Below are 25207 nucleotides of genomic sequence, written 5' to 3' on the forward strand. Positions count from 1 at the left end.
GAGGTGACATCAAGACCCCTCTGTGCCATCCCAAGCACCTCCATCCCATCCCATTTGGGGTCATTGGTTCCTGGACAGGGAGGTGACATTGAGACTCCTCTGTGCCATCCCAGCCACCCCCAAAACCTTCATTTGGGGTCCCCAGGCTCCTGGTGGCACCAAGTCCCCTCTGTGCCATCCCAACCACCCCAATCCCCTCCCATTTGGGGTCCTCGGTTCCCAGACAGGGTGACAACACCAAGACCCCCCCAGGGGGGCTGCAGCTCCTCCAAACCCCCCAATTCCGTATTTTTGGGGGCCCTGCAGAGCTCCGTGTGGGAAATCCCAGCATCCCACGGGGAGTTTCGGTTCCCCCGTCGGGATCGGGGTGTTCAGCCCCCCCGGAGGAGGGAGGGACGGGGGAGGGAGGTTTCACTTCCCTGCAGGGCTGGAGGACGAGGAGGCAGCGCCGGGGAGAGGGTGGAACCCCCAAATCCCGGGATTTTGGGGTCACGGGCATGGATTGGGCTGGGGACGGAGCTGGGGGACACCTCACAGGTAGGGACACCCCTCCTCGGGGGGTTTTGGGGTCGCGAGTGGGGTGGGGGCTGGGATTGGGTTTGGAGGAGGGGAAATCGGCCCGGAATTGGGTCTGGGGGGATTTTCCCGCTCAGAGGGGATCCTGCCGGGAGCGTGAAATCCGGGAAAAGGGTGGGATTGGGAATCCAGAGCGCATTCCCCACCGGGTCTGGGATTATGATCTGGGGGGACATTCAGGGGGGCCAGGGACTGTCCTGTCCCCTCGGTGTCACCCCAAATCCTGGTTTGGGTCCCCACAGCCATCCCGGAATCCAGGAGCAGCGAGGAGGAGGAGGAGGAGGAGGAGGATGAAGAGGCAGCTCCTGGACAGGTATCACTTCCAGGCTCATTTTCCCACTTCCAGGCTGGTTTTCCATTGGATTTGCCCCTCCTGCTCCCAAAACTCAGGGAGGTGCCCCATGTCCTGTCCCAGAGGTGACAAGGGCACAGCAGCCACAGTGCCAGCAGTGTCCGGGTGGCCCAGGGCTTGCCATGCCAATGGAATGGCAATGGAATGGCAATGGAACGACAATGGAATGACAATGGAATACCCTGCCAGCGCCAGCCCGATGGAATTCTGTGCCGATGCAATGCTGTGCCAATGGAATTTTTAACCAAAGCAGTGCTGTGCCAATGCCATCCCATCCCAAATCCATTCCATCCCGACGCAATTCCATCCCAACTCCATTCCACCCCAATGCCATTCCACCCTAAATCCATTCCACCCCAACGCCATTCCATCCCAAATCCATTCCACCCCAATGCCATTCCATGCCATGCCAACACCGTGACATTTGTCACCGCTGTGCCACTGGAATTCCGTGCCAACCCAACGCCTCATTCCCATTTTTCCTGCAGCAGCACTCACCCCTGAGCCCGGAGCCAGGTGACACCGAGGCTCGGCTGGCTCAGCTGGAGCAAGGTGAGCCCTGTCCCATCCCACTGTCCCATCCCGGTGTCCCATCCCCATGTCCCATCCCGGTGTCCCATCCCCATGTCCCATCCCGCTGTCCCATCCCGCTGTCCCATCCCGCTGTCCCATCCCGCTGTTCCATCCCGCTGTCCCATCCCGCTGTCCCATCCCGCTGTCCCATCCTGCTGTCCCATCTCGCTGTCCCATCCCGCTGTCCCATCCCCGTGTCCCCAGTCTCCGTCCCTGGCTCCTCACAGTCTCTGCCAGCAGCGGTGCCACTGGGAAAATCCCCGTCGGGTGCCAGCCCCGCTCCTGGGTGCCCTCTGGAACCGTGGGTAGGACGCGGTGGTGGCACTGACCCCACTGTGTCCCTAACAGCGTCGCAGGCGCTGCTGGCCGAGATGGCGGCGCTGGAGACAGAGGTGGAGCTGGAGCAGCAGAGCCGGCAGCGAGCCGAGGCCTTCACAGCCCGGGTGACAGCAGGGACAGAGCCCAAAAAGTGTCCCCTCGAGGGGACAGAGGTGCCAGCGCAGCCCCAGGGCACCTCCGGATCGGGGAGTGCAGGGGGAACTCCGGGTCTGGGATTCTGGAATTCTGGGATTCAGGTGGAGCAGAAGAACACGCGGCTGGAGAGGCTCAGCCTGGCCCTGACCCCAGAGGAGGTGACCTCCGAGGTGACCACAGAGGTGACCCTTGCCCAGTGCTCCAGGCAGCAGCTCCCGGGTGAGCCTGGTGTGTCCCATCCCATCCCATCCCATCCAACCCCATCACATCCCATCCCATCCCCTGCCCCTCTGTCCCCTCCCGGCGTCCCCTCAGCCCGGTTTGTCCCCGCCCCACACTTTGGGGACATTCGTGAGCCGAGTTTGGGGTCAACCGGGACGAAAGCGACACCAAAACCAACCGCGGCGGTCGAAAGCAAACTCGCGCTGCTCGCACTTCCCCTTTCCCATCCTGTTTTCCCATGGCGGCGATTCTGGCTGTCGGCAGCCTGTGGGATATCCCGAACCCTCCTTGTCCAGGGAATTCCCTGATTACACCCCTGGGATGACCCTTGGGGTGCCACCCCACTGCCACACGCCAGGGACAGTGGTGACACTGCTGGCATGGGGTGACACGGAGAGGCGACTCAGCTCAGGGAGGGCTGCGCTGCCCTTTCCCACCCCTCGATCCCCTCTTCCCACCCTTTTTTCTTCTCTTCCCCTTTCCCACCCCTTTTTCTTCCCCTTTTCCCACCCCTCATTCCCCCCCTTTCCCAATTCTTTTCCCCCCCTTTCCCTCTCCCCATTTCCCCCCTCTCCCACCCTTTCCTCTCCCCTTTCCCATCCCTTTTTCCCCCTTTTTCCCAGCCCTCATTCCCCCCTTTTTCCACTCCTCATTCCCTCCCTTCCCAATCCTTTTCCCGCCTTTCCCACCCCTCGTTCCTCTCCCAACCCTCATTTCCCCCCTTTTCCCCTCCTCTTTCCCCCTTTTCCCACCCCTCATTCCCCCCCTTTTCCCACCACTTTTCCCCCCTTTTCCCACTCTTTTTCCCCCTTTTCCCATCCCTCATTCCCTCCCTTTTCCACCCCTCATTCCCCCCATTTCCCACCCCATTTCCCCCTTTCCCACCTCTCACCCCTCTTTCCTCCCAGACCCACAGCCAGATCTCTCCCGACTCCTGGAGCAGCAGCAGCACCTCACCGCCCAGGTGCAGCACCTGCAGACCCAGGTACCCCCGGGACCCCCAAAAACCGAGCCGAACCCCCTTCTCCCATCCCCTCCTCATCCCCGCGGAGCTCAGGGCAGATTTTGGGGGTAAAGCCCTCCGGATCGGGGGCTCAGGGGTGGATTTATCCCGGCGCAGCTGGAGCTGGAGCAGGAGGAGCGGCAGCGCCTGCGGGCAGCCCTGGGAGCCAGCCAGAGGGCACTGAGGTCCTTCAAGAGAGGTCAGCGATGTCCCCGTGTCCCCAGTGTACCCAGTGTCACCTGTGTCACCAGTGTTCCCAGTGCCACCCCACCCAAAGGGCTGGGAGCCGCACTGGATGGCTGGGATGTGGCTGTCCCCACCCGTGGCAGGTGGCAAAGTGTCTTTGTCCCTCCTTACCCATCCTTTCCTTCCCCTTTCCCACCCCTTTCCCCCACCCCTTTCCACCCCTTTTCCCCACCCCTTTCCCCTCTCTTTCCCACCCTCATTTTCCCCCTTTCCCACCCCTCATTGCCATCCTTCCCCACCCCTTTTTCCCCTTTCCCACCATTTTTCTCCCCCTTTTTTCCCCACCCCTCATTCCCCTTTCCCACTCCTTTTTCCCACCCCTTTTTCCCTCTTTTCCAACCCATTTCCCCTCTCTTTCCCACCCCTTTCCCTCCCTTTCCCACTCCTCATTCCCCCTTTCCCACGCCCCCCCCCTCGCTGTCCCCCGCAGTGTCCCAGATTGTCACCCAGGATTACTGCGAGGCCCTGGAGCAGCTGGAGCTGGAGCAGGACCTGCGCCTGCACGCCGAGGCCTTCGCCCACGAGGTGTCCCCGGGGACAATGAAGGGTTGGGGACACCCACGGGGGTGGCACAGAGGTGGCAGGGGGGTGGCACAGCATCCCTGGGAATTCCCTTCATGCCGAGGGAATATCCCACTCAGGCCGGGTGGGATTCTCTAGGATGGGATTTGACCCCAGGAGGGTGACACCGGAGTCTGTCCCCGCCCGGAGGGTGACACCGGGGGTTTGTCCCCGCCCAGAGGGTGACACCGCGGTCTATCCCCACTCGAGGGTGACACGGGGTCTGTCCCCGCGGTCAGATGCTGGTGCAGCAGAAGGAGGCGAACCGGCAGAGCTCCATCCTGCTGCGGAGCTCCGGGCCCGATTCCCGGCTGCTGGAAGCGCTGCAGGAGCTGGGAAAGCTCAGCCGGGAGCTGGAGGAGACCCGGCGGGAGCAGGCGCTGCGGGTGAGGGGCTGTCCCCGAGCTTGGGGACATGGCGGGGATGTCCCCGCAGGGCTGCGATCAGATCAGACCCCTCCATCCCCATTCCATGCCCCTCTCTCCATGGAGAGCTGCTTCTCCCGTGGATTTCCACCTCCCCATCCACTAAATCCCCCGGGAGAGATTTTCCCTAAAATCCGCTGGAAGTTCCTCCCAAAGCGGCCGATTTGCGGCGCATCCCCCTCCCCGGGGTGTCCCCGGGGTGTCCCCAAAATGTCCCCAACTCCCGAAATTCCCCCATCGCGCAGGTGAAGGAGCTGGAGGAGCAGCTGGAGCTGCGGCCGGAGCCGGAGGAGCTGCAGAGAGCCCGGACGGCGCTGGAGGAGGCGCAGGAGGAGAAGCTGGAGCTGAGGAAGAGGCTGGAGGAGCTGGAAAAGGAAGGTGGGAGCTTCCCGCTCTGCTCCGCGCGGAATTCCAGAGGATTCCAGAGGATTCCAAAGGATTCCAGAGGATTCCAGGGGTGCCCGCGGGCTCGGCCTCCGAGGATCGCCGGCCCCAATCCTTCCTCATTCCAGTGGGATCCCTCCGGGAGCGGCTGGCTCAGGAATCGCCACCGCAGGGCCACCCAGTGCCACCACCCCCGCCACCGCCGCTGCCACCGCCCGCGGCCGCTGTCCCCGCCGAGTAGGTGACATCCCGGCCACCCCCCGGGGACTTTTCCATAGGGGATTGGCATGGAAAAGCTCGGTCCCCACCCCGGGAATCGTCCCCAGCCGGGATGGGGGACTGGGGAGGACAGGGGGCTGGCATTGTCGCGGGGGTCCCCCAGCCCCTCTCCAAGAGATTTGGGGGCTCAGGGTGCAGCTGTCACCTCCTGTCACCTCTTGTCCCCTCTGCAGCCCGCTGGCCGCCCTCAGGCAGAGGAAAAACCGGGAGCAAAGTAAGTCCTGGGAAGGGCGGGGGGAGATGTGACACCGCGGGTGTCCCCAGGGTGCCACCAGCATGGGACGCTCCAGGACGGGGTGGTCACAGTGTCCGATTTGAGGCGAGGGGCGCAGGCAGGGTGGCACCGCCCGGTGTCACAACAAGACGGGGACCAGGAGATGGGTGACAGCGCCACCCCCAGCAGGAGCCGAGCGCTGTCCCCAGCGCGGTGACAGCCGCGGAGGTGACCCGGGAGCCGAGGACGTGCGCGCCAGGGCGGTGCAGGAGATGATGGAGCGCATCCGCTGCGGGATCGTCCTGCGGCCAGCCCGCGACAGGCCACACCTCCGCCAGGTGCGCGGCGACGGCGACACGGGGACAACGGCCTGGCATTGCAGGGAGCACCGGGATTGAGCCATTCCCTCCTTCCCGGCAGGATTCCGTGGCCAGCAAGAGGCGGAGCGCGGCGCTGGAGCTGCAGGGCATCCTGGTGAGCGGAGGGGACACACCGGGCCCCGCCGTGTCGCCGCGGTGTCCCCGTGTCACCCCCTGGCTGTGTGGCGCAGGGGGCCATGAGGAGGCCGAGCCGGAGGAGGTGCAGCGGGAAAAGCCGGAGCAGCGGGAAAAGCCGGGATGGGCAGCTGGAATCCATCCTGCAGCGGCGGCGCCGGGCCGTGGATGCTGCCGTGGGCAATTCCACGGGAAATTCCACGGGAAATTCCATGGAAAACTCCACGGGAAATTCCGCGGGCACCCCAACCCGGGAGCGGGATGGAGCTGCGAGGTGGCTGGACACGGGTATGGAGCAGGGAATGTCCCCGCTGGAGCGGGAATGTCCCCAGGGAGCGGCGCAGAGGTGCCACCCGCCGCTGTCCCCTCCCGTCGCCGCTCCCATCCCTGTCCGTCTCTTCCCAGGGATCCAGGACAAGGACACTGCTGGGAACAGGGACAGCGTCCCCTTCCGGCCCCGCGGGGTTGGTGGCCTCCCCAGGACGCGTCCCCAACCCCGCCTGGCCTGGGACAGCAGCGACACCGCGTAGGAGCAGCGTGCCACCCTCCTTTCCCAGGATTTCCCAAATTTCCCAGGATTTCCCGTGCTCCTGGTGTGGATTAAAGCGAGGTGGCACCGTGTCCTTGTGTCGTTGTCACTTCGGGGCCAGGGGGTGGCAACGGGAATGGCAACGGGAATGTGGCTGGAGCTCCTGGAAAGAGAGGCTCAAGCCTTGGGAAATGGGATTTCATGGAATTTCATGGAATTCCGGACTGGTTTGGGGTGGGAAGGACCCTAAATCCCACCCAGGGATGCCTCCCATTATCCCAAGGTGCTCCAAGCTGGCCTTGGACACTTCCAGGGATCCAGGAAGCTTCTCCAGCAATTCCATCCCACATTCCCAGCCAGGAATTCCTTCCCAAAATCCCACATAACCTCTGGCAGACCCTCCTTTTTCTACAACATCAGAATAAAATCCTTTATTCATAGGGAGCAGCCGGGGACATCCAGGACTGTTCCCAGCATCCCAAGGAGATCCTTTCCCGGGAATCCAGAGCCAGGACACATCCTTGGATTTTTTTATCCCAATTTTTTTCCCCTCCTCCTCACAACAGTGCCAGCAGGAACTGAAATATTTAAGGCTGGGAGCGATTTTCCCAAATTTCCCTGCGTTTCTCCTCCCTCTGGATTCTCCAGGCACCTGAGGAAAGCTGAGAGGCCAAATTCCAGGGAAAATCATCCTGGAAAAAGGGGCAGGAATGCCAAAATCTGGCTGATCCCACCTCTCCTTCCCAGATTTCTCCCAATCCAGCTTTTTTTTGGGAAATATCAGGGAGATTCTCCCCCTTTTTCCTGCCCTTTCTGGATCCAGAGAGCTCCTCTCCCTCATTTCCCCCTCCAAACATCCATGAAAATCGATGATCCCATGGGATGGAGGAGCTGGGAAAAGGCAGGGATGGCTCAGAGAGCAGCAGAGCGGGAATTAATCCGTGATTCCTAAAGGAATTCCTGGAATTCAGGTGGGAAAGGACCTTAAATGTCACCCAATTCCATTATTCCATGATTCCTCCAAGCACCATCCAACCTGATCCTTAAAAACTGACAGGGAATAATCCAAATAATCATCAAATGCCAGTAATAATCATCAAATTCCTCATCCAGCTGCAAATCCACACAGAATTTTAGGACTGAGCATCTCCCAGATTTTTCATGGACAGGATCACCCCAGTGAAAATCAGGGATTTTGCACCTTATCCACCAAATTTCCCACATTCCCTGTGTTTCAGGGCGAGGAATGGGATGTTATTCCCAAATTTGGGCTCCTCAGGGTGTGTTTAATCCCAAATTTCCCAGCTTGGAGCACGGGATAGATCCCAGCTTCCCTGTGGATTTTCCATCCTCCTTTTTTTTCCTCGTTAAATATTTACAGGATTACACAATTTCCCTGGATTCTGGTTCAGCTCCATGGAAATGGGAATCCTGAACAGGATCCAGGAGATAAAAAAAAAACCTGGAAAAACAGCTGGAAAAAACACAAGGAAGTCACCCTGAGTTCCTGGCTGATCCATTGGGAAAATTGGGATTAAAGGGAATCAGGAAGGACATGGAAACTCCTGGTTTTCCTCATTCCCATCCTGATTCATCCCTTCATCCCACCTCACCTCCAGGAATTTTCCATCCCTCCTGCAGCAGAAATAATCATTCTGGACAGAGGGAAATTCCAGCTGGATTGGGCTTGGATCCACCTGGGATAGAGGGATTTATGGTTCCTTCCCACCCAGAATTCCTCCAGGAATTTTCCTCGGGAATTCCTCAGAAAAAAAAACCAAAAAGCTTTCCTGGATTGTGTCACGGAGCCTCTGGATCCAGGGAATTCCTGTGCCTGGATGGGATGGGAATATTTCATCCTGTAGTGAAAATTAAGGAAAAAAAATGGGAATTTTGTGATTGGAAGGAACAAAGGGTTCGACTCCCTCTGAGGATTTTCCCTTTGGAAAAGGAGGGAAGCCTGGAAAAATCAGGAATTCTGAGCTGTAATTCCCCTGCAGGATCATCCACTTGTTTTTCCCCCTCTTGGAAGACCAGGAATCCCAGGAAAGCTGAGGAGATTCCCGTGAAAAATCCCACGACTTCACCAGCTGGAGCATCCCGGGAAAAAACAGGAATTTGCAGGATCAAAAGCAGATGTTTTTGGATCATTCCAGGTCCTTCCCCTCAGGAAAAGGGTGGGAGAAGGGACAGCTCCATCCTCGCCGTGCGGGAACGCCGCAATCCTCCAGGATTTATTCCGATTTTTCCCATTTTTAATTCCGTGTAAACCTCAGGAAAAGCCGGATCGGCTCCCCCGAAATTCCCGCCGGCGCCATTCCCGGATCCTCCTCGGGTTCATCCAAAATCCCAACATCTTGGGAAAAAAAATAATTCCCGAGGGATCAGCAGAGCTGCAGGGAAAGCTGCCAGCCCTCCCCGCTCGTCTGGCACCTCCAGGAGTGTCCCAGTTTCTCCATTCCCGCGGAATTCCCGCCGGGAATCGCCGAGCCTCGGCACAGTTTGGGATTTTTTTTTTTCTCCCCTCTGGATATTCCCGAGGATCTCAGTAGATTTTCTGCCTGCTGGGCAGGATGGCTTCCTTGATGAAGGAGAAGATCAGGAGGATCCCGGAGCGTTTTCCTCTTTTGCCCTTGGTGAAGTAATTGGAGACGACGTCGTCTGCGGGAAAACAGGGAAAGGGAATAATCATGGAATTCCAGAGGGGCACTCTGATTTTGGGATTGGATCCCACTGAGGCCATGGAGTGTTCTAGATCCCCAAATCCTGATCCTTTTGTTGGGATTGGTGGGAGAAAAGCAGGAATTCTGTGGCTGAAGTGAAGTGTCACACTCAGGAAGTGTCCCAGGTGAGGTTGGATGGGATTTGGAGCAATTTGGGATATGGGAAAGTGTCCCTGGATATGGATGGGGTGGGAATGGGATGGGATTTAAGGTCCATTCCAATCCAATGGAGATTGGGAGAGCTGGGAATGTTTCCCTGGAGAAGGGAAGGAGCCAGGGAGAGCTCAGAGCCCCTGGCAGGGCCTAAAGAGGCTCCAGGAGAGCTGCAGAGGGACTGGGGACAAGGCATGGAGGGACAGGAGACAGGGAATGGCTTCCCAGTGGGAAAGGGGAGCTTGGGCTGGGATGTTGGGAATGAGGGATTGCTGGCTGGGAGGGTGGGGAGGGGCTGGGCTGGAATTGCCAGAGCAGCTGTGGTGCCCCTGGATCCCTGCAGTGTCCAAGGGCAGGCTGGATCCACCTGGGACGGTGGAATTTAACCGGATTTCCCTCCCAATCCCATTCCCAACCCCATTCCCACCTCCAGGCTGCACTGTGGAGGGAAGGACGTTCTCCCCAGCTGACAGTGACACGAAGAAGGCGAAGGGAATCAGCCACAGGCAGAAGGTGAAGTAAGCCAGGACCTGTGGGGAGAGAAAATCCCAAAATTCCAACCTCAATCCCACAGGAAAAACTCAATCCCACCCCTCTGGAGTATTCCAGAGGCTGTGACAGGAGCAGTTTGGGATAAAGGGATAAAAGCCACCCAGATGTCCCAAATTTCTTCTGTTCCCAAATTCTACAGAGCACAATGAATTAAAATTAATAGGTTTAAATTAAATCCTCCTGGAAAAGTTATTGAATTAAATGAATTTAATTAAAATCCAGGTGATTAAATCCTCTCCACGCCTTCTGGGGAATTCAAGGAAGAGGGAAGAGCCACGGTGGGATGAGGAGGAATGGGAGCTCAGGGAATGCTGAGCCACCCTCCCATTCCCAATGTTAAACTCCATTAGAAACCCAAAGAAACTTCATTAAAAACTGGATTTTCCTTGATTTCTGTGGAATTTTGGGCTCTGAGGAACCACCCTCTGGGAATGGGGATTTTTGGCTCGGCAGGACAGGGAATTAGAGCACCAAAATGAGGAATGATGATTCTCAAAGAGAAGAGATTTAGGGTTAGACTGTTAAGTAAAACAGGAATTTAAATTAATTTACTCCCTATTTTTCCCAGCTTTTAGTATTTTAGGAATAAGATGGGTTTAACACTCCATATTTCTGAAATTTACTGGGATAACCCCAAACCTGGGAAAAGCCACCTGCAGCTTCCCAGGCATTCCAGCAGCTCAGAAAACCCCAGGGAAAAGCTGGAAAAAAATATCCTGGGATTTACAATTTCACATCCTCCCAGCTGCTGACCCAAAAACCTGGGATTTTCCTCCCTCTCCCTGCTGGAAAAAAAACCATGGATCAGCTCCCTCACCTCGGAGAAGAGGTAGAATTCCTCGGCGAAGTACTGGAACGCCAGGTAGTGATTGACCACGACCAGCACTGCCAAGGGAAAAACAGACATTCCAGAGGGATATTCCCAAATCCTGGATATTCCCAAGTTTTGGAGTGAGGGTGTGAGGCCTTCCCACAGCCTGGGATTCTGCCCACCTGGGAATAGGGTGGTGGTGGGAGGAGTGATTCCTAAATTTGGGGTATCCAGGGATTCCCGATTTCTGGGATTCTCTGAGGAACCCAAAATTTCTGGGATTTTCTGAGGGTTTGGGGGACCTCCAGGGATTCCAGATTTCTGGGGCAATCAGGGACCTCCAATCCCTGGGATTCTCTGAATTTTTGGGGCACCCAGGGATCCCAAATTCCTGGGACATTCCGAGGCCTCAGGGGCACCTAGGGAATACCAATTTTTGGGATTCTCCAAGGACTTGGGGACACCCAGACACCCAAAATTTCTGGGATTCTCTGAGCCTTTGGGAGCCCAAATTCCTGGGATTCTCCAGGAGCTCAGGGGCACCCAGAGATCCCAAATTTCTGGGATATTCTGAGCATCCAGGGATCCCAAATTCTTGGGACATTTGTGGAATCCCTGGAAGTGTCCCAGGCCAGGTTGGATGGAGCTTAGCTCCACCTGGGATAGCAGGAATCATCCCTGAGCGTGATTTAAATTCCCTCCCCACCCAATCGAGCCTGGAATTCCATGAAACTGAAGCAGGAAGCCCGGAATTCCCAGGAAATCCCAGCATTCCCAGCTCCACACAGCCACATCACCACCCAGCAATTAAAACATCCCAAAGCTCAAAGTCCTTCCCAGCGCTGGCAGCAATTCCCAAAACCACCACAATTCCCAAACTTTTGGGAATGGGAAAATTCCCTTTTTCCCCTTTTTTCCCCCACATTCCAGGGTGGATTTTGCCCCTCTCACCGCAGGACAGGATGAAGTTGGAGGAGGTGAGGACGATGAAAGGGAAAGTCTGGAGCAATCCGAAGTACACGAGGTTGGTGAAGAGTCCAACTCCCACCAGGAATCCCGGGAATTGTTCAAACAGGTAGAGCCCAACCAGCACTGCTGAGGAGAACTGGAGAAGGGGAAAATTCATGGAGGAATTAAATTCGTTTTGAATTTCAATTCAAAGTCGGAATTCCAAATTTTATTTAAATTTGGAGTAATTTATTTGAGCTCCCGGTGGGAATTCGGGAGGAGCGACTTTGCCCCAACCCTGGCAAAAAAAAAAAAAAAATCCCAATTTCCTGGGAATTAGCAGCTTCCCAAAAGTTTATTCCTTTATCTGACATCCCCATTCCGTGTCATGGGTGCTCTGCCATCCTGATCCAGCCGGAATTCCCACCCGGAATTCCCACCCTGGAATTCTCACCCTGGAATTCCCACCTGGAATTCCCATCCTGGAATTCCCACCCGGAATTCCCACCCTGGAATTCCCACCCTGGAATTCCCAGCACTCACCCAGATCATGTATTTGATGATCCTCCTGGTCACCACGGTGTACTCCTCGATCAGCTCCGCCAGGTAGTAGAGCCCTGCCGCTGTGGGGACACAGGGACACTGCTGTCACCACCCCACAGCGGGGTTTGGGGACACCCAGGGACAGCCAGGCTCTGGGGGCTGAGGGCACACGGGGACCCCAAAGGTTAGGGACACTCTGAGGGGTCAGGGACATGCAGGGACACTCAGCTCCTGGGGGAATTAAAGGGCTCAGATCTTGGGGACACTCCGAGCCCTTGGGGACACCCAGGGACCCCAGATATCAGAGTCACTCTGAGCCCTTGGGGACATCCAGGGATCCCAGATCTCAGGTACATTAGGAGGGCTTGGGGACACCCGGTGACCCCAAATCTCAGAGACACTCTGAGCCCTGAGGGACACACAGGGACTTCAAGTCCCTGGGATACTAGGAGGGCTTGGGGACACCCGGTGACCCCAAATCTCAGGGACACTCTGAGGGCTCGGGAACACCCAGTGACCCGAAATTCCTGCGACATTTTGAGGACTTGAGGACACCCAGAGACCTCCAATCCCTGCGACACTCTGAGAGCTTGGCGACAGCCGGTGACCCCAAATCGCTGCGACATTTTGAAGGCTTGAGGACACACAGGGATCCCGAAGCTCAGGGTCACTCCGAGCTCTCGAGGACACCCAGGGACCTCCAACCCCTGCGACACTCTGAGGGGACACACAGAGAGCCCCCAATCCCTGGGACAATTCACGGGCTCGGGGACACCCAGAGACCCCCCCAATCGCTGGGACACCCCCCGATATATCGCGACACGGCCCTGCCGCACCCCGCGGCCCACCCGCCCCCCTCACGGGGGTCCCGCCGGCGCTCTCACCGATGGCCAGCGTGACGAAAGCCACCTGCACGAGCAGGGACAGCCAGCTGAGCACGTACATGAACCACATGGCGGCGCCGGGCCGGGCCGGGCCGCTCCCGGAGCTTTTCCCGGAGCTTTTCCCGGAGCTTTTCCCGGTGCCGCTCCCGGGCCCGGCGCTCTGCCGGGAACACGCGGCGCCGGAACCAGCGAGACGAGGGGCGGGGCGGGGACCGCCCGGAACAGCGCCCCCTGCAGGCGAGGAGGACTCGAGACAGCCGGGGAGGAGCTAAGGGATCCCAAATGGAAGAGGGAACCCCAAAATGCCGAGACCCCAAAAGGGCGGAGATCCTAAAGGTGCGGAGATCCTAAAGGTGCAGAGACCCCAAAATGCTGAGACCCCAAAAGGGCGGAGAACCTAAAAGGACTGAGATCCTAAAAATGCAGAGACCCCAAAAGTGCCGAGATCCCAAAAGAGCGGAGACCCCAAAATGCTGAGACCCCAAAAGGGCGGAGATCCCAAAACTGCGGAGATCCTAAAATTGCAGAGACCCCAAAAGTGCGGAAATCCTAAAAGCCCAGAGATCCTAAAACTGTGGAGACACCAAAAGTGTGCAGACCCCAAAAGTACAGAGATCCTAAAATTGCGGAGATCCTATAAGTGCCGAGACCCCAAAAGTGGAGAGACCCCAAAAGGGCCGAGACCCCCGGAATGGGAGAAGGTCCTCCCCACACTCTGCAGGACCCTTGAGAATTGATAGAGACCCCCAAAATATAAAGGAAGCCCCAAAATTGTACAGCGACCCCAAAATCTGCATGAACCCCGACAGTGGGGGATATGGGGGATCGCTGATCTGTAGGGGGATCCTCGAAATCTACAGGGGCCCTAAAAGGTGCGGGGAACCCCAAATTGCACAGAGACTTCTCAAAAGCCTGCAGAGACCCCAAAACACTGGGGACCCCAAATCATGAAGGGATCCTGAAACTCCCGAACTCCCAGGGACCCCAAAACTGTACAGGGACCCCCAAAATGTAGGGGAAACCTGAAAAGGAGGGAGAACCCATAAACTTACAGGGATCCCCCAAACTGTAACAAGAACCCATAAAGTCGGGGCGACCCCAGAAGGTTCAGCGACCCCCAAACTGTGCCCCTCAATACCCTACAGAGACCCCGAAAGGCAGGGGGGGACCCCGGAATGTGCAGGGACCCCCAAACCTGTGTGGGGACACCTGAATCCATATAGGGACCCCCTGAATCCATATGACGCACTGGGAGGGTTTTGGGGTGCTCGGGGGTTCATTTTAGGGGTCTTGGAGGGTTCATTTTGGGGTGCTGGGGGCTCGTTTTTGGGGTGTTGGAGGTTCATTTTGGGATGGTCCTGGAGGGTTCATTTTGGGGTGTTGAGGGCTCATGTTGGGTTGCTGGAGGGCTCGTTTTGGGGTCGGGAGTGGCTCATTTTGGGGTGGTTCTGGAGGGTTAATTTTGGGGTGTTTGGGGTTCATTTTGGGGTGGTCTTGGAGGGTTCATTTTGGGGTGCTGGGGGGTTCATTTTGGGGTCTTGGGGTCACATTTTCGGGTGGTCCTGGAGGGTTCATTTTGGGGTTCCGAGTGGCTCGTTTTTGGGGCGGTGGGGTCTCATTTTGGGATGCCCGTCAGGCTCATTTTGGGGGTACAGGGGATGCAGAAAAACGGGCTAACAATACCCCCAGCCTGCAGCACCCCGCTCTTTTCGGGTCTCCCCAAATGCGGCTAGCAGGACCAACCCCCTGTTTGTCCCCCCCAAAATCTCGGGGTCTCCCCTCCCGCCGCAGCACCCCAGCCCTGGGGACGGAGGGGACAAAAGGGGAGTGGCACACGATGTCCCCGCGCTCGGGCTGGCGCTAATGCAGCCTGGCACGTCTGGCGCCGCTGACCCGGGGGGCTCGCTGACCGCGCCGTGACCCCCGCGGGGGCTGACCGGAGCCTCTCCCGCCCCACACCGGGGGGACGGAGCTGGGGACGAGGGGTGGGGCAGGGGATGGGGTGGGGACAGTTGTGGGGACAGTTATGGGGCAGGTTTCTGTGTGGCTGTGCCCTCATGGAGCACCTTCGGCTCCTCTTCTCGCCTGCACGATCCTTCCCGATCCTTCCTGGTGCTTCCCAACCCGGACCGATCCTGATCGATCCTGCCCGATCCTTCCTTCTCCTTCCTCCTGCCCTCTCTTTTTCTCTCCTGCCCTCTTCTTTCCTCCCCTGCCCTATCCTTCCTTCTCCTTCCCAACTTTTTCTCTCCTGACCTCTTGTTTCCTCTCCTTCCCGATCTTTCCCGATCCTTCCTGATCCTTACTTCTGTTTTTCTCTCCTGCCCGATCCTTCCCGATACATCCCGATCCTTCCCTCCCCTGGCCGATCGTTCCTTCTCCTTTCCTCTCTTTTTCTCTCCTGCTGTCTTCTTCCCTCTCCTTCCCGATCTTTCCCTCCCCGATCCTTCCCGATCTTTCCCTCTCCTTCCCGATCCTTCCTTCTTCCCTCTCCTTTTTTCCTTCCCTCTCCTGCCCATTCTTTCCCTCCCCCATCCTTCCCTCTCCTTCCCTCTCACTTTCTCTCCTTCCCGATCCTTCCTTCCTTCTCCTTCCCTCACCTTTTATTTCCTTCCCTCTCCTTCCCTCCCATTATCTCTCCTTCCCCCTCCTGCCCACTCCTTCCCATTCCTTCCCTTCCCTTCCCTCTCCTTCCTTTCCCTCTCCTTCCCACCCTTTTCCCTCTCCCTCCCCTCCCTCCCCGCTCCTTCCCACTTCCAGCCCCTCACCAAGCCTGGAAACAGGGAAGAAACCCCTGGAAGAAACATTCCCATTTTTGGGAATGACCCCGTCCCGTTTTTGGGGGGATCGTGGGGGAGCGGGGGTGGCAGAGTCCCCACATGGTGTCCCCGTGTCACCCTGCTCCAAGGTTTCCCGTTTTCCCCATGAATTCCCCTTTTCTGCCCTTTTGGGGAGGAGCCGAGCCTGAGGACTTCGGGGACCCCAAATACCCCAAAACCCCTGAGAACCCCAAGTACCCTGGGCGACCCAAACACCCCAAAATTCCTGTGAACCCCACGTGTCCTGGGCACCCCAAATAACCCAAAATCCCTGTGAACCCCACGTGTCCTGAGCACTCCAAATACCCCAAAATCTCTATGAACCCCACGTGTCCTGAGCACCCCAAAATTCCTGTGAACCCCACCTGTCCTGAGCACCCCAAAACCCCAGGTACCCCAAGCACCCTGAGCAGCCCAAATATCCCGGATACCCCAAATACCCCAAGAACCCCAACAGGGCTCTCCTCACCCCAAAACTCCCACTCACCGCCCCACGGTCACCCCAAGTCCCCACGTCCCTCTCCCGGCAGTCCTGGGGACAGGAGAACTCAGTTCCATCCATCCCTCGCGAGGGATTTTGGGACCCTCCGGGCCGCGGCGCTGGGGTTATTTTTAGGGATTTTTTTTTTCCTTCCCTTTTTTGTTTTCCTTTTCGGTTTTTTGTGTGTTTTCCCACTTCCATGCAGCAGCCAAAAGCCCGTGAAGTTCCTCCCGCGCCCCGCCGGGAGCTGCCCGCGCTGCCGGCGAATCCAGGCGTGACAAATGTGCGAGAGCACCCCGGGAGCGGCTTTTCCCTTCTCTTTTCCCAGCTCTTTATGTGTTTGACAGAGCTTTTTGCTGCTTCCCCCTCCTTCCCCTCACACCCTCAACCCTCCCCTCCCGCACCCCAAATCCGCAGCGCCCCCGGGGAGCTGGGCTTGGAGCTTCCCGAAGTTTCTCTGCATCCGCAGGGATCGGCGTGGGGTGTCCCCAAAATTTCCATGGATCCTCAGGGATGCTGTTTGTCACCCCACAGCTCGGTCATCCCCATGGATTGGGGCTTTGCCCCCCAAATCCCGAGTACCCCTCTGGAGGGGGTTTTTCCTCCAAACCCCATAAATCCCCACCGATGGGGTTTTACCCCACAAATCCCCATGGATGCAATTTTGCCCCACACATCCCCGCGGATGAGATTTTTTTTCCAAGCTCCATGGATGGGATTTTTTCCCCCAAGCCCCACAAATCCCCACGGACAAGATTTTACCCCACACATCGCCATGGATAGGATTTTGATTCCAAGTCCCACATGTCCCCATGGATGGGATTTTTTTCCAAGCCCCACAGATGGGATTTGGCTTCCAAGCCCCACAAATCCCCACAGACAGGATTTTTTTCCAAGCCCCACGGACGGAGTTTTGTCCCCCAGTCCTTGAAAATCCCCACGAATGGGATTTTCCCGCCAGCCCCCAGCCGTGACTTTTGCCCTCCCCATCCCACCCCACATTCCCCATCCCACCGTTCCCATTCCCACCCCACACACCGTGGGGGGCGTCAGGGAATGGGGAGGGAGTCAGGAAAGGGGGAAATCAGGAAGAGAGGGGCGGTCAGGAACGGGGGCGTCAGTCAGGAGGAATGGGGATCAATCGGGAAGGTCGGGGATCAATCAAGGAGGATGGGAGATCAATCAGGAAAGATGGGGGATCAATCAGGAAGGATGGGGGATCAATCAGGAATGATGGGGATCAATCAGGAAGGTTAGGGATCAATCAGGAAGGATGGGGATCAATCAGGAAGGTTTGGGATCAATCAGGAAGCATGGGGGGATCAATCAGTCCGGATGGGGGATCAATCAGCAAGGCTGGGGGGCAATCAGTCAGGATCGGGGATCAATCAGCAATGATCGGGGTTAGTCAGCCAGGATGGGGGTGATCAGCAAGGATGGGGGATCAATCAGTAATGATTTGGGGTGATCAGCAAGGATCGGGGATCGATCAGTAATGATTTGGGGTGATCAGCAAGGATCGGGGGTCAATCAGCCAGGATGGGGGGGTCAGCCTGTCAGCTTGGGGGTCACTCAGGAACGATGGAGGGGCGATCAGTCAGAATGGGGGGGTCAATCAGCAAGGATTGGGGATCAATCAGCAACGATCGGCGATCGATCAGCCCTGCCGGGGGGGTCGATCAGCCGGGCCGGGGAGCAGCCAGCGCTCTCCGGGGCAGCGCGGGGGGGCCAGGCGCCATTCCTTATGCACCGCCGCGCTGATGCGCCCTGACAGCCCGGGCGCACTCGGTACCTCGCACATCCCGGCCCGAGCCTCCTGCTATTTTGGTTGATGCTAATTTGCTCCGTGTTGGGCTGCGGTTCACGCTCCGGTCAGCCCTGCCTGATACTATATTCCCGTTTGTTCCGGGAAAGGTTTTCCTGTCAGCTCCCCTTAGCCTTGACGTGCTCCCCGAACTGTGAATGCAACGCAGCCGGGGACCGGCACTGCGAGCCCGGCGGCTTGCGGGGGCGGGGGGCACCGGCTGCCCGCACCCCGGCCCCACCGACCCCAAATCGGGGGTGGCACCCCCGTCCCACCGACCCCAAATCGGGATTGGCACCCCGAGGTGGGGTGGCGGCGCTCTGCTCGCCCCTCTGCTCGTTTGGGCTCGGGGAGGGGTTTTGGAGGAACCCCTGGATTTGTTCCCCTGGCGCAGCAGTGCCCCAGGGCTCTCTGTGTGTCCCCCGGAAAGTCCCCGTGGGGTTTCGGGGGACCCCAGGGTGGTGGGAGCAGACCCCCCTCGTGGGATGCTCACCTGGGTTTGGGGTCTGGGAGGAGGGGTCGGGGTTACCCCGTGGATTTGGGGTGTTCCTGTGGGTCCGGAAGGAGAGGCAGGAGTTACCCCGTGAATTTGGGGTGCTCCCCGGCGCTGGGGTGCTCCCCATGCCTCCCCTCTCCCCATCCCTTGTGGGGTGTCCGGGAATCCCCTCAGTCGGGATTCAGGGGTCGTGTTTCTCCTTGGGTGGGATTTTGGGGGTCCCATCTCCCCTCGGTGGGATTTTGGGGATCCCATCTACCCTCGGTGGGGGTTTGGGGGTCCCATCTCCCCTCGGTGGAGGTTCAGGGATTCTGTTTCCTTTCAGCTAGGTTTTAGGGTTCCTATCTCCCCTCCACCGGGTTTTGGGGTTCCCGTGTCCTCCGGCTGCGCCATCCCCGCTGTCACCGCCGGCCTCTCCCGAGCCTGGACTGCCTTCCAGTTTCCCGCCCTGCGGGGACACAGCGGGGACATCCCGGCGTGGCTCCTAGACACCCCGCACACCCCCACGGGTGTCACCCCCAAACCTGGCCCTGGCTGTGGCTCCGGGGCCACCATTCCGTCACTGACACGGGTGGGGTGACCCCGCGGGGCTGGGTGGCGCTGGGGTCATCCCGTGCGGGTGACAACACCCCCGGCAGCCCCCCAGCCCCCAGGACTGCCACGGGGGGTGGCGAAGGGACAGAAACCCTCCCGGCGACCCCAAACCCCCGTGAGCAGGGCCGGGGAGCCGTGCCGGGGGGGCGGGGGCTGCGTCAGCGGGGGATTAACGGGGCCGGGATCCGCCTGAGCCCCTGATCCCGCTTAGCCCGGGGGGGTTGAGCGGCCCCTGACGCCACCCGGAGCCGTCACCGGGTCCCCGACACCCGGATGGACTCGGGGACACCGAGCGGGGGAGTGCGGCGCCCCTAAATCCGCGCCGGGGGATGAGGGGGGATTCCCAGCCGGCTCATCCCGCACCCCAAAGCGGCACCGCGAGTCCCCGGCTGGCTCCAGGTTGATTCCCAGCGCATCCCAGTGGGGTGCTGCTGGGAGCGCTGTGGGGACAGTTCCTCCTGTCCCCGCCGGCACGGCGACACCGCCGGGTCAGGCAGCCACGGGCAGCGCAGTGCCACCAGCCCGGGTGACGCCACGGCGGTGCCACCAGCGCGACTCCGAATCCCTCCCGTGAGCCGGAAAAAATAATCCCTCCTCGCGAGTTTATTAACTCGCTTTCAGCTCCGGCCCCGAAATAGGTCAGGCGTGTGCCACCGCGGCCACCCCACGGGTGACCCCGCTGGGCACCCCCGCACCCCGCAGTGTCACCCCCCCCCACGGGTGGGACGTGACACAGGAGGGGAGGTGACATCCCGGTGGCCACGTGTCCCCACGCGCGGCCGCGTGCGCGCTCCTCACGTGGATGTGCACGCGTGGTCTGGGGCGGGGGGAGAGGGAAACTGAGGCACGGAGGGGGTCGGGGGGAGGGCAGCGCTGTTCCAAAAGGCTCCGGGGGGAATTCTCCGCATCCCCCACCCCCCATTCCCGGTAATAATATCAATTAGCGATGCACCGATCAGCTTTAACGAGCGGCGCCCAGCGGCTGCTGCCCTCTGCTCCCATTAATGCCCCCCGTGCCCCCATTAAGGCTCTGCCTCCAGGGAGGGGCTCCGAGGCCCCATTCCCACCGCCCTGCTCCCGATCCCACTCCCCGGGACCGGGACCCCCCGCTGTGGGGTGCGATCGGGACCCCCGGGGCCGGGAAGTGCTGAGTCGGCAAAAGTGCTTTGGGGTGGAGGGGGTTTGGGGTAGGACGGGATTGGGGGTTCCAGGGTGGGGGTGATGAGCACCGCCTGGGCATCTCTGGGTCTGTCCCTGTCACCATCTCTGTCCCTGTCCTCAACCCTATCCCATACCCAGACCCATCCACAGCCCTATTCCCATCCCCATTCCATTTCTATTGCTGTCCCTATTCCCGCCACCATCCTTCTCCCTCTCCATGAATATCTCTGTTCCCATCCTCATCCCTGTTCCCATCCCCATTCCCATCCCCATCCTTGTCCTCATCCCTGTCCCCATCTCTGTCCCTATCACTGTTCCCATCCTTCTGTCCCTATCCACGTCCCTCTCCCTGCCCCGTTCCCATCTCCACCCCTATTCCCATCCTTGGCCCCCTTCCCTATACACATCCCCATCCTCATCCCTGTCCCTGTCCTCATCCCCATCCCCATACACATCCCCATCCCTACCCCCATCCCCTGTCCCTGTCCCTGTCTCCGGCCGGAGAAGGCAGGTCACGGCACAGGGACAGGGTGGGCAGGCAGGCCGGGGGTTCCGTGGGTGGACACCGGTGACATTCCCTGATGGAAAAGTCACATCCCAGTGCTCGGCCCCAGCCCTCAGAGCCGTGGCTGCTCCGTGAAATACACGGCAGCCTCCAGAGCCATCGGTGTCCCCAGTGCCACCACCCCAGAGCAGCTGGGACCCCAACATTGTCACCTCTTGGTCTCCCCATCCCCACCCCAAATCCTCCCGTTCCCATCCGGAATTCACCTCCGCAGTGTCCGGGTGGAAGGCGGCAGAGCCGGAGCGCCAATGTCACCAACGCGGTCCCCTTCCCGGAACGTCCGGGCGGGAACAGCCCTGGAATGTGGAGTGGGATGGATGGATGGATGGATGGATGGATGGATGGATGGATGGATGGATGGACGGATGGAGGAATGGAGGGAAGGATGAAGGGAGGGATGAAGGGAAGGATGGAGATATGGAGGGGTGGGCGGAGGGATGGAAGGAGGGATGGCCATGAGAAAGGATGGAGGCGTGGATGGATGGATGGATGGATGGATGGATGGATGGATGGATGATGGAAAGATGGAGGGATGGAAGGATGGAGCAATAAAGGGATAAAGGGATGGAGGGATGGAAGGATGGAAGAGCGGAAAATGGGTTGGCTGGATGGATGAATGGATACAAGGATAGGAAGACGGATGGATGGACAGACGGATGGACTGATGGAGGGATGGATGGATGGACAGACAGATGGAGTGATGGATGGATGGATGGATGGATGGATGGATGGATGGATGGATGGATTGATGGACAAGAAGACAGATGGAAGGACTCTGGGAATGGGACAGACAAGACCTACCGCACAGCCGGAATCTCTGGGAGCAGAGCAGGGTTCTGGAGCCGAGGAAGGCAGCCGGACGCAGGGAAGGACACATGGACAGGCCCAGCTTCCCTGCATGTCCCATCACTCCTGGCTGGTCCCTTGTCCCAGTGCTGGTGGCACAGACATGTCCCCATGCCATGCCAGACCATGCCAGGCACCACCGCAGCTCCGGAACCGCCGCACCAGGATGGGGATGGGCGCGGAACCATCCACTCGGGATGAGCACCCCAAATCCAACCCCAAAATCTTCCTGGCCATGGAGCAGCCACCCACCCCACACTGCCACCACCCCATTCCCGTTTCTCCGCTCACCATCCTCTTCCTCCGAGCAGGATGTCCCCAGGATGTCCCTGGTGCCGCTCCTATCCCGGCTCAGCTCCGCCGCCATTCCCAACCCGACAGCAGCAGGATGGATCCGCACCCCAAAATTTAACCCAGCCCTCCAAAATCAGCGCTTCCATATGGAATGGAGCTGCTCCTGGCTGGGCCTTCTTCCCTGCTTTCCCAGCCGGCTCCGGCATGGCCGCGGCACCCTCGGGATGCTCCGTGGATGGAGCAGGGCTGAGCTCGGGATAACGGAGGGGCCTCAGCCCGGGTTTGGGGGCTCAGCTCGGGTTTGGGGGCTCAGCCCGGGTTTGGGGACTCAGCCAGGTCCCCTCATGCCGATGTCCCCTCTCTTCCCCGGTGTCCTCGCTCACCCTCCACGCGCCCACCCAGAACCCAGAGCGGCTCCGGGAATGGAGCCTCCCAGGAATACCTGGAATTGGGGTGTCCCGGAGCGTTCCCGGCTCCCGCGCCCCACTCCCGGGCTGGGATCCTCCGCCCGTTCGCCCGGAACCCCCGAATCCCCGTGTCTTACCCCGGCCTCGATCCCGCCAGTGCCACCTGGTTGGATCTCAGATGGGGGAAGCCACCGCCCCCGGGCTGGGGACACGGCCGGGGGACCCTGGGGACCGCCAGCCTCCTGTCCTCGTCCCCGAGCGGGTGGCGGGACGCTGTCGGGGCACTGCCGGCACTGCCCCGCAGTCCCCCTGGCGCAGAGGGTGGCACCCGGCCCGCTTGGGGACAGCGCTGTCCCCACGGCGCGGGCCTCGTGGGACCGCAGGGACTCACCGGCAGCTCCCGGCCCGCGGCGGCTGCGCTCCAACTTTGCCACAAGTTGAGACAAAGGCGGCGGGTGCCGTCCCCTGTCCCCTGTCCCCGCTGTCCCCAGACAGGCTGGTGCCACCAGGACTTAATGAGGGCACGAGGGCGGTGGGCTCAGGGGCTGCACGCGCGCTCTCGGCGCCTTAACCCTTCCCCTGCCGCGGCCTCCCAAGCTTGGGGGGAGCCGGGCTCCTTCCTCCCGCAGCCCCCCGGGACCCCCAGCCTGGAAAACAGGGATAATCCCGAGTGTCTCCAGGCCCGGAGCGGGGCGGTCACAGACCTGAGGAGGAGGTGACACACGGGAAGGTGACCCTGGGTGACACCCCCGTCCCCCACGGGATCCCAGTCCCGTCCCAGCTGCTCCGCTGTGTCCCCATCCCAGTGTCCCAGGAGCAGGGGATCCCTAAAATCAGCATTGTGGCTGTGCCAGGTGTGAGATGTGGGATGGTGTGGGATATGGGGTCTGGGATTCAGGATGGTGTGGGATGTGGGATGGTGTGGGATGTGGGTTTGGGATTTGGGATGGTGTGGGATGTGGGATTTGGGATGGTGTGGGATGTGGGTTTGGGATTTGGGATGGTGTGGGATTTGGGATGGTGTGGGATTGTGGGGTTCAGAATGGTGTGGGATGTGGATTTGGGATGGTGTGGGATGTGGATTTCAGATGGTGTGGGGTGTGGCATTTGGGATGGTGTGAGGTGTGGAATTTGGGATGGTGTGGGATTCGGGATGGTGTGGGATTTGGGATGTTGCCGAGCAGAAAGGCCTTGCAAAGTGAGCACCTTGCTGCCCTTGTAAACTCCTTGCTCACTTCTATTACTTCAGCTAACTAGAAAAGCATTCTGAAAACAACATCTAGCTAAACTAGAAGTAAAAAACAAGTTCCATAATTGTAAAACAATTATTAGAACCAATCAATGCTCACACTGTGGGGCTCGGAATTGGTTATATCTAATACCTGTTCCTGTCACGATCTATGGTGGTTGGTTTAGCACATTTGTTGTGTACTCACAAGTATGGAAACTCGTAACAAATAACAGTTTTAAAACCCTGGATTTTTGCAATAAAGTGTCTTCGCCACACCATGGTGAAGATCGTGTGTTTAACACTGCAGTGGGATGTGGGATTTGGGATTTGGGAAAACCTGGCCAGTGCTGCAGGTGGGAATGAGCCCCCAGTAATGCTGGGCCACCTGTCCCCTCCTCTGGCCTCTGTGCCATTGTCCCCAGCTGGTGACAGCCCCTCCTGCTTGTCCTGCATTGCCCACCTTTCCTTTCCCTTCTGGTGTGCCCATTCATCCCTCCATCCATCCCTCCATCCATCCATCCTTCATCCATTCATCGTTCATCCATCCATCCTTCATCCCTACATCCATCCCTCCATCCCTCTGTTCCTCCACCTTCTCCATCACTCTTTTTCTCCCTCCTTCTCTCCCACCCTCTCTTGTCCATCCATCCATCCTTCCCTCCCTCCCTCCCTCCCTCCCTTCATCTTTTCCATCCCTCCATCATCCCCCTCTCCCTCTCCCCCGACCCCTCCACCCTCTCTCCATCCATCTGTCCCTCCATCTGTCCCTCCCTCCTTCCCTCCATCCCTCCCTCCCTCTCCCCAAGGGCGGGGGCAGCGCCGGGACACGCGGCTGTCACCCGCTCTCATCATTGTCACCTCTGTCCCCCGCCGAGAGGCCGCGGGGCCCGACAAGGGTCTCAGCTGCGCCCGCGCTGCCCCCGGGTAGGGGGGCCTGGCAGCTGCCACCCCCCGCGCCCCCCACCCACGGGGACACTCGTGGGAGGGGACAGAGGGGACACCGGTGAGGGGTGGCTGGTGACCCACGGACACGTCCCCAGCCCTCCGTGGGGAGTGGTGGCGGTGGAGGGGAGGTTTGGGACCGTGGGAATCTTTGCTCGGGCAGATTCCTGCGGGGATTTGTCACGGGTGGGGTTCGGGGGCTGTGTCACGGGTGGGTGTGGGGAGATTTGGGGTATTTGTCACGGGTGGATGTGGGGATCTGTCACGGGTGGGTCCGTGGGGCTCTGTCACGGGTGGGGTTTGGAGTGACTTGTCACGGGTGGGTTAATGGGGGGGCTGTGTCACGGGTGGGTATTTGGGGTGGATTTATCCCTTGCGGGTGTGTGTCGGGATGTGTCACAGGCCGGTTTTGGGGTTTCTGTCACGGGTGGGTACGGGCGGCATTTAGGGCAATTCGTCACGGGTGGGTTCATGTCCGAGGCCGGGCTGGCAGCGCCCTGCGGTGTCCGTGGGCTCAGCGGTGTCGCGCCTGTGTCCCCAGGCCGTGTCCCCAGCCATGCCGGGGGTCCCGGAACCACCGGGAGGGACAGGACGAGGCCGGGGGGGACACAGGGACCCGGG

The 25207-nt window shown here is 59.4% G+C and overlaps 2 protein-coding genes across 4 annotated transcripts; one reads left to right on the top strand and one right to left on the bottom strand.

Annotated features, from left to right (window-relative positions):
* Window positions 1–420: 420 nt before the first annotated feature.
* LOC146438573 (uncharacterized) lies at window positions 421–6424 on the top strand. 3 transcript variants are annotated; one of them, XM_085059373.1, is made up of 15 exons: window positions 421–537; window positions 819–889; window positions 1417–1480; window positions 1850–2194; window positions 3106–3182; window positions 3318–3399; window positions 3877–3971; window positions 4247–4393; window positions 4678–4810; window positions 4945–5053; window positions 5269–5309; window positions 5496–5647; window positions 5730–5783; window positions 5860–6091; window positions 6209–6424. In XM_085059373.1, the coding sequence occupies exons 1-15, from the start codon at window positions 498–500 to the stop codon at window positions 6331–6333; spliced, it is 1767 nt and encodes a 588-aa protein (XP_084915499.1). In that variant the 5' UTR covers window positions 421–497; the 3' UTR covers window positions 6334–6424. The 3 variants fall into 3 exon arrangements, with proteins under 3 accessions (XP_084915499.1, XP_084915500.1, XP_084915501.1); XM_085059374.1 differs by having other exon boundaries at window positions 5499–5647; XM_085059375.1 differs by having other exon boundaries at window positions 1420–1480.
* A 311-nt stretch (window positions 6425–6735) lies between these two features.
* On the bottom strand, window positions 6736–13130 carry TEX261 (testis expressed 261). The gene is made up of 6 exons (XM_085059376.1): window positions 12947–13130; window positions 12063–12142; window positions 11523–11676; window positions 10578–10645; window positions 9636–9738; window positions 6736–8993 (listed from the first exon to the last, which is right to left on the bottom strand). The coding sequence occupies exons 1-6, from the start codon at window positions 13014–13016 to the stop codon at window positions 8878–8880; spliced, it is 591 nt and encodes a 196-aa protein (XP_084915502.1). The 5' UTR covers window positions 13017–13130; the 3' UTR covers window positions 6736–8877.
* Window positions 13131–25207: the final 12077 nt, after the last annotated feature.

This window comes from Lichenostomus cassidix, chromosome 4 (assembly GCF_008360975.1).
Source record: "Lichenostomus cassidix isolate B80296 chromosome 4, HeHo_3.0, whole genome shotgun sequence".
Lineage (NCBI taxonomy): Eukaryota > Metazoa > Chordata > Aves > Passeriformes > Meliphagidae > Lichenostomus > Lichenostomus cassidix.

Bases quoted from the DNA above. Each gene is read 5' to 3' on its own strand.
- LOC146438573 (XM_085059373.1), top strand. From the start codon at position 498: ATGGATTGGGCTGGGGACGGAGCTGGGGGACACCTCACAG. The intron at 1,481-1,849 runs GTGAGCCCTGTC...TGTCCCTAACAG, and splicing joins GCTGGCTCAGCTGGAGCAAG to CGTCGCAGGCGCTGCTGGCC. The intron at 5,784-5,859 runs GTGAGCGGAGGG...TGTGTGGCGCAG, and splicing joins TGGAGCTGCAGGGCATCCTG to GGGGCCATGAGGAGGCCGAG.
- TEX261 (XM_085059376.1), bottom strand. From the start codon at position 13,016: ATGTGGTTCATGTACGTGCTCAGCTGGCTGTCCCTGCTCGTGCAGGTG. The intron at 12,143-12,946 runs GTGAGAGCGCCG...GTGTCCCCACAG, and splicing joins TTTCGTCACGCTGGCCATCG to CGGCAGGGCTCTACTACCTG. The intron at 10,646-11,522 runs GTGAGAGGGGCA...TTCCCTTGGCAG, and splicing joins CAACTTCATCCTGTCCTGCG to TGCTGGTCGTGGTCAATCAC.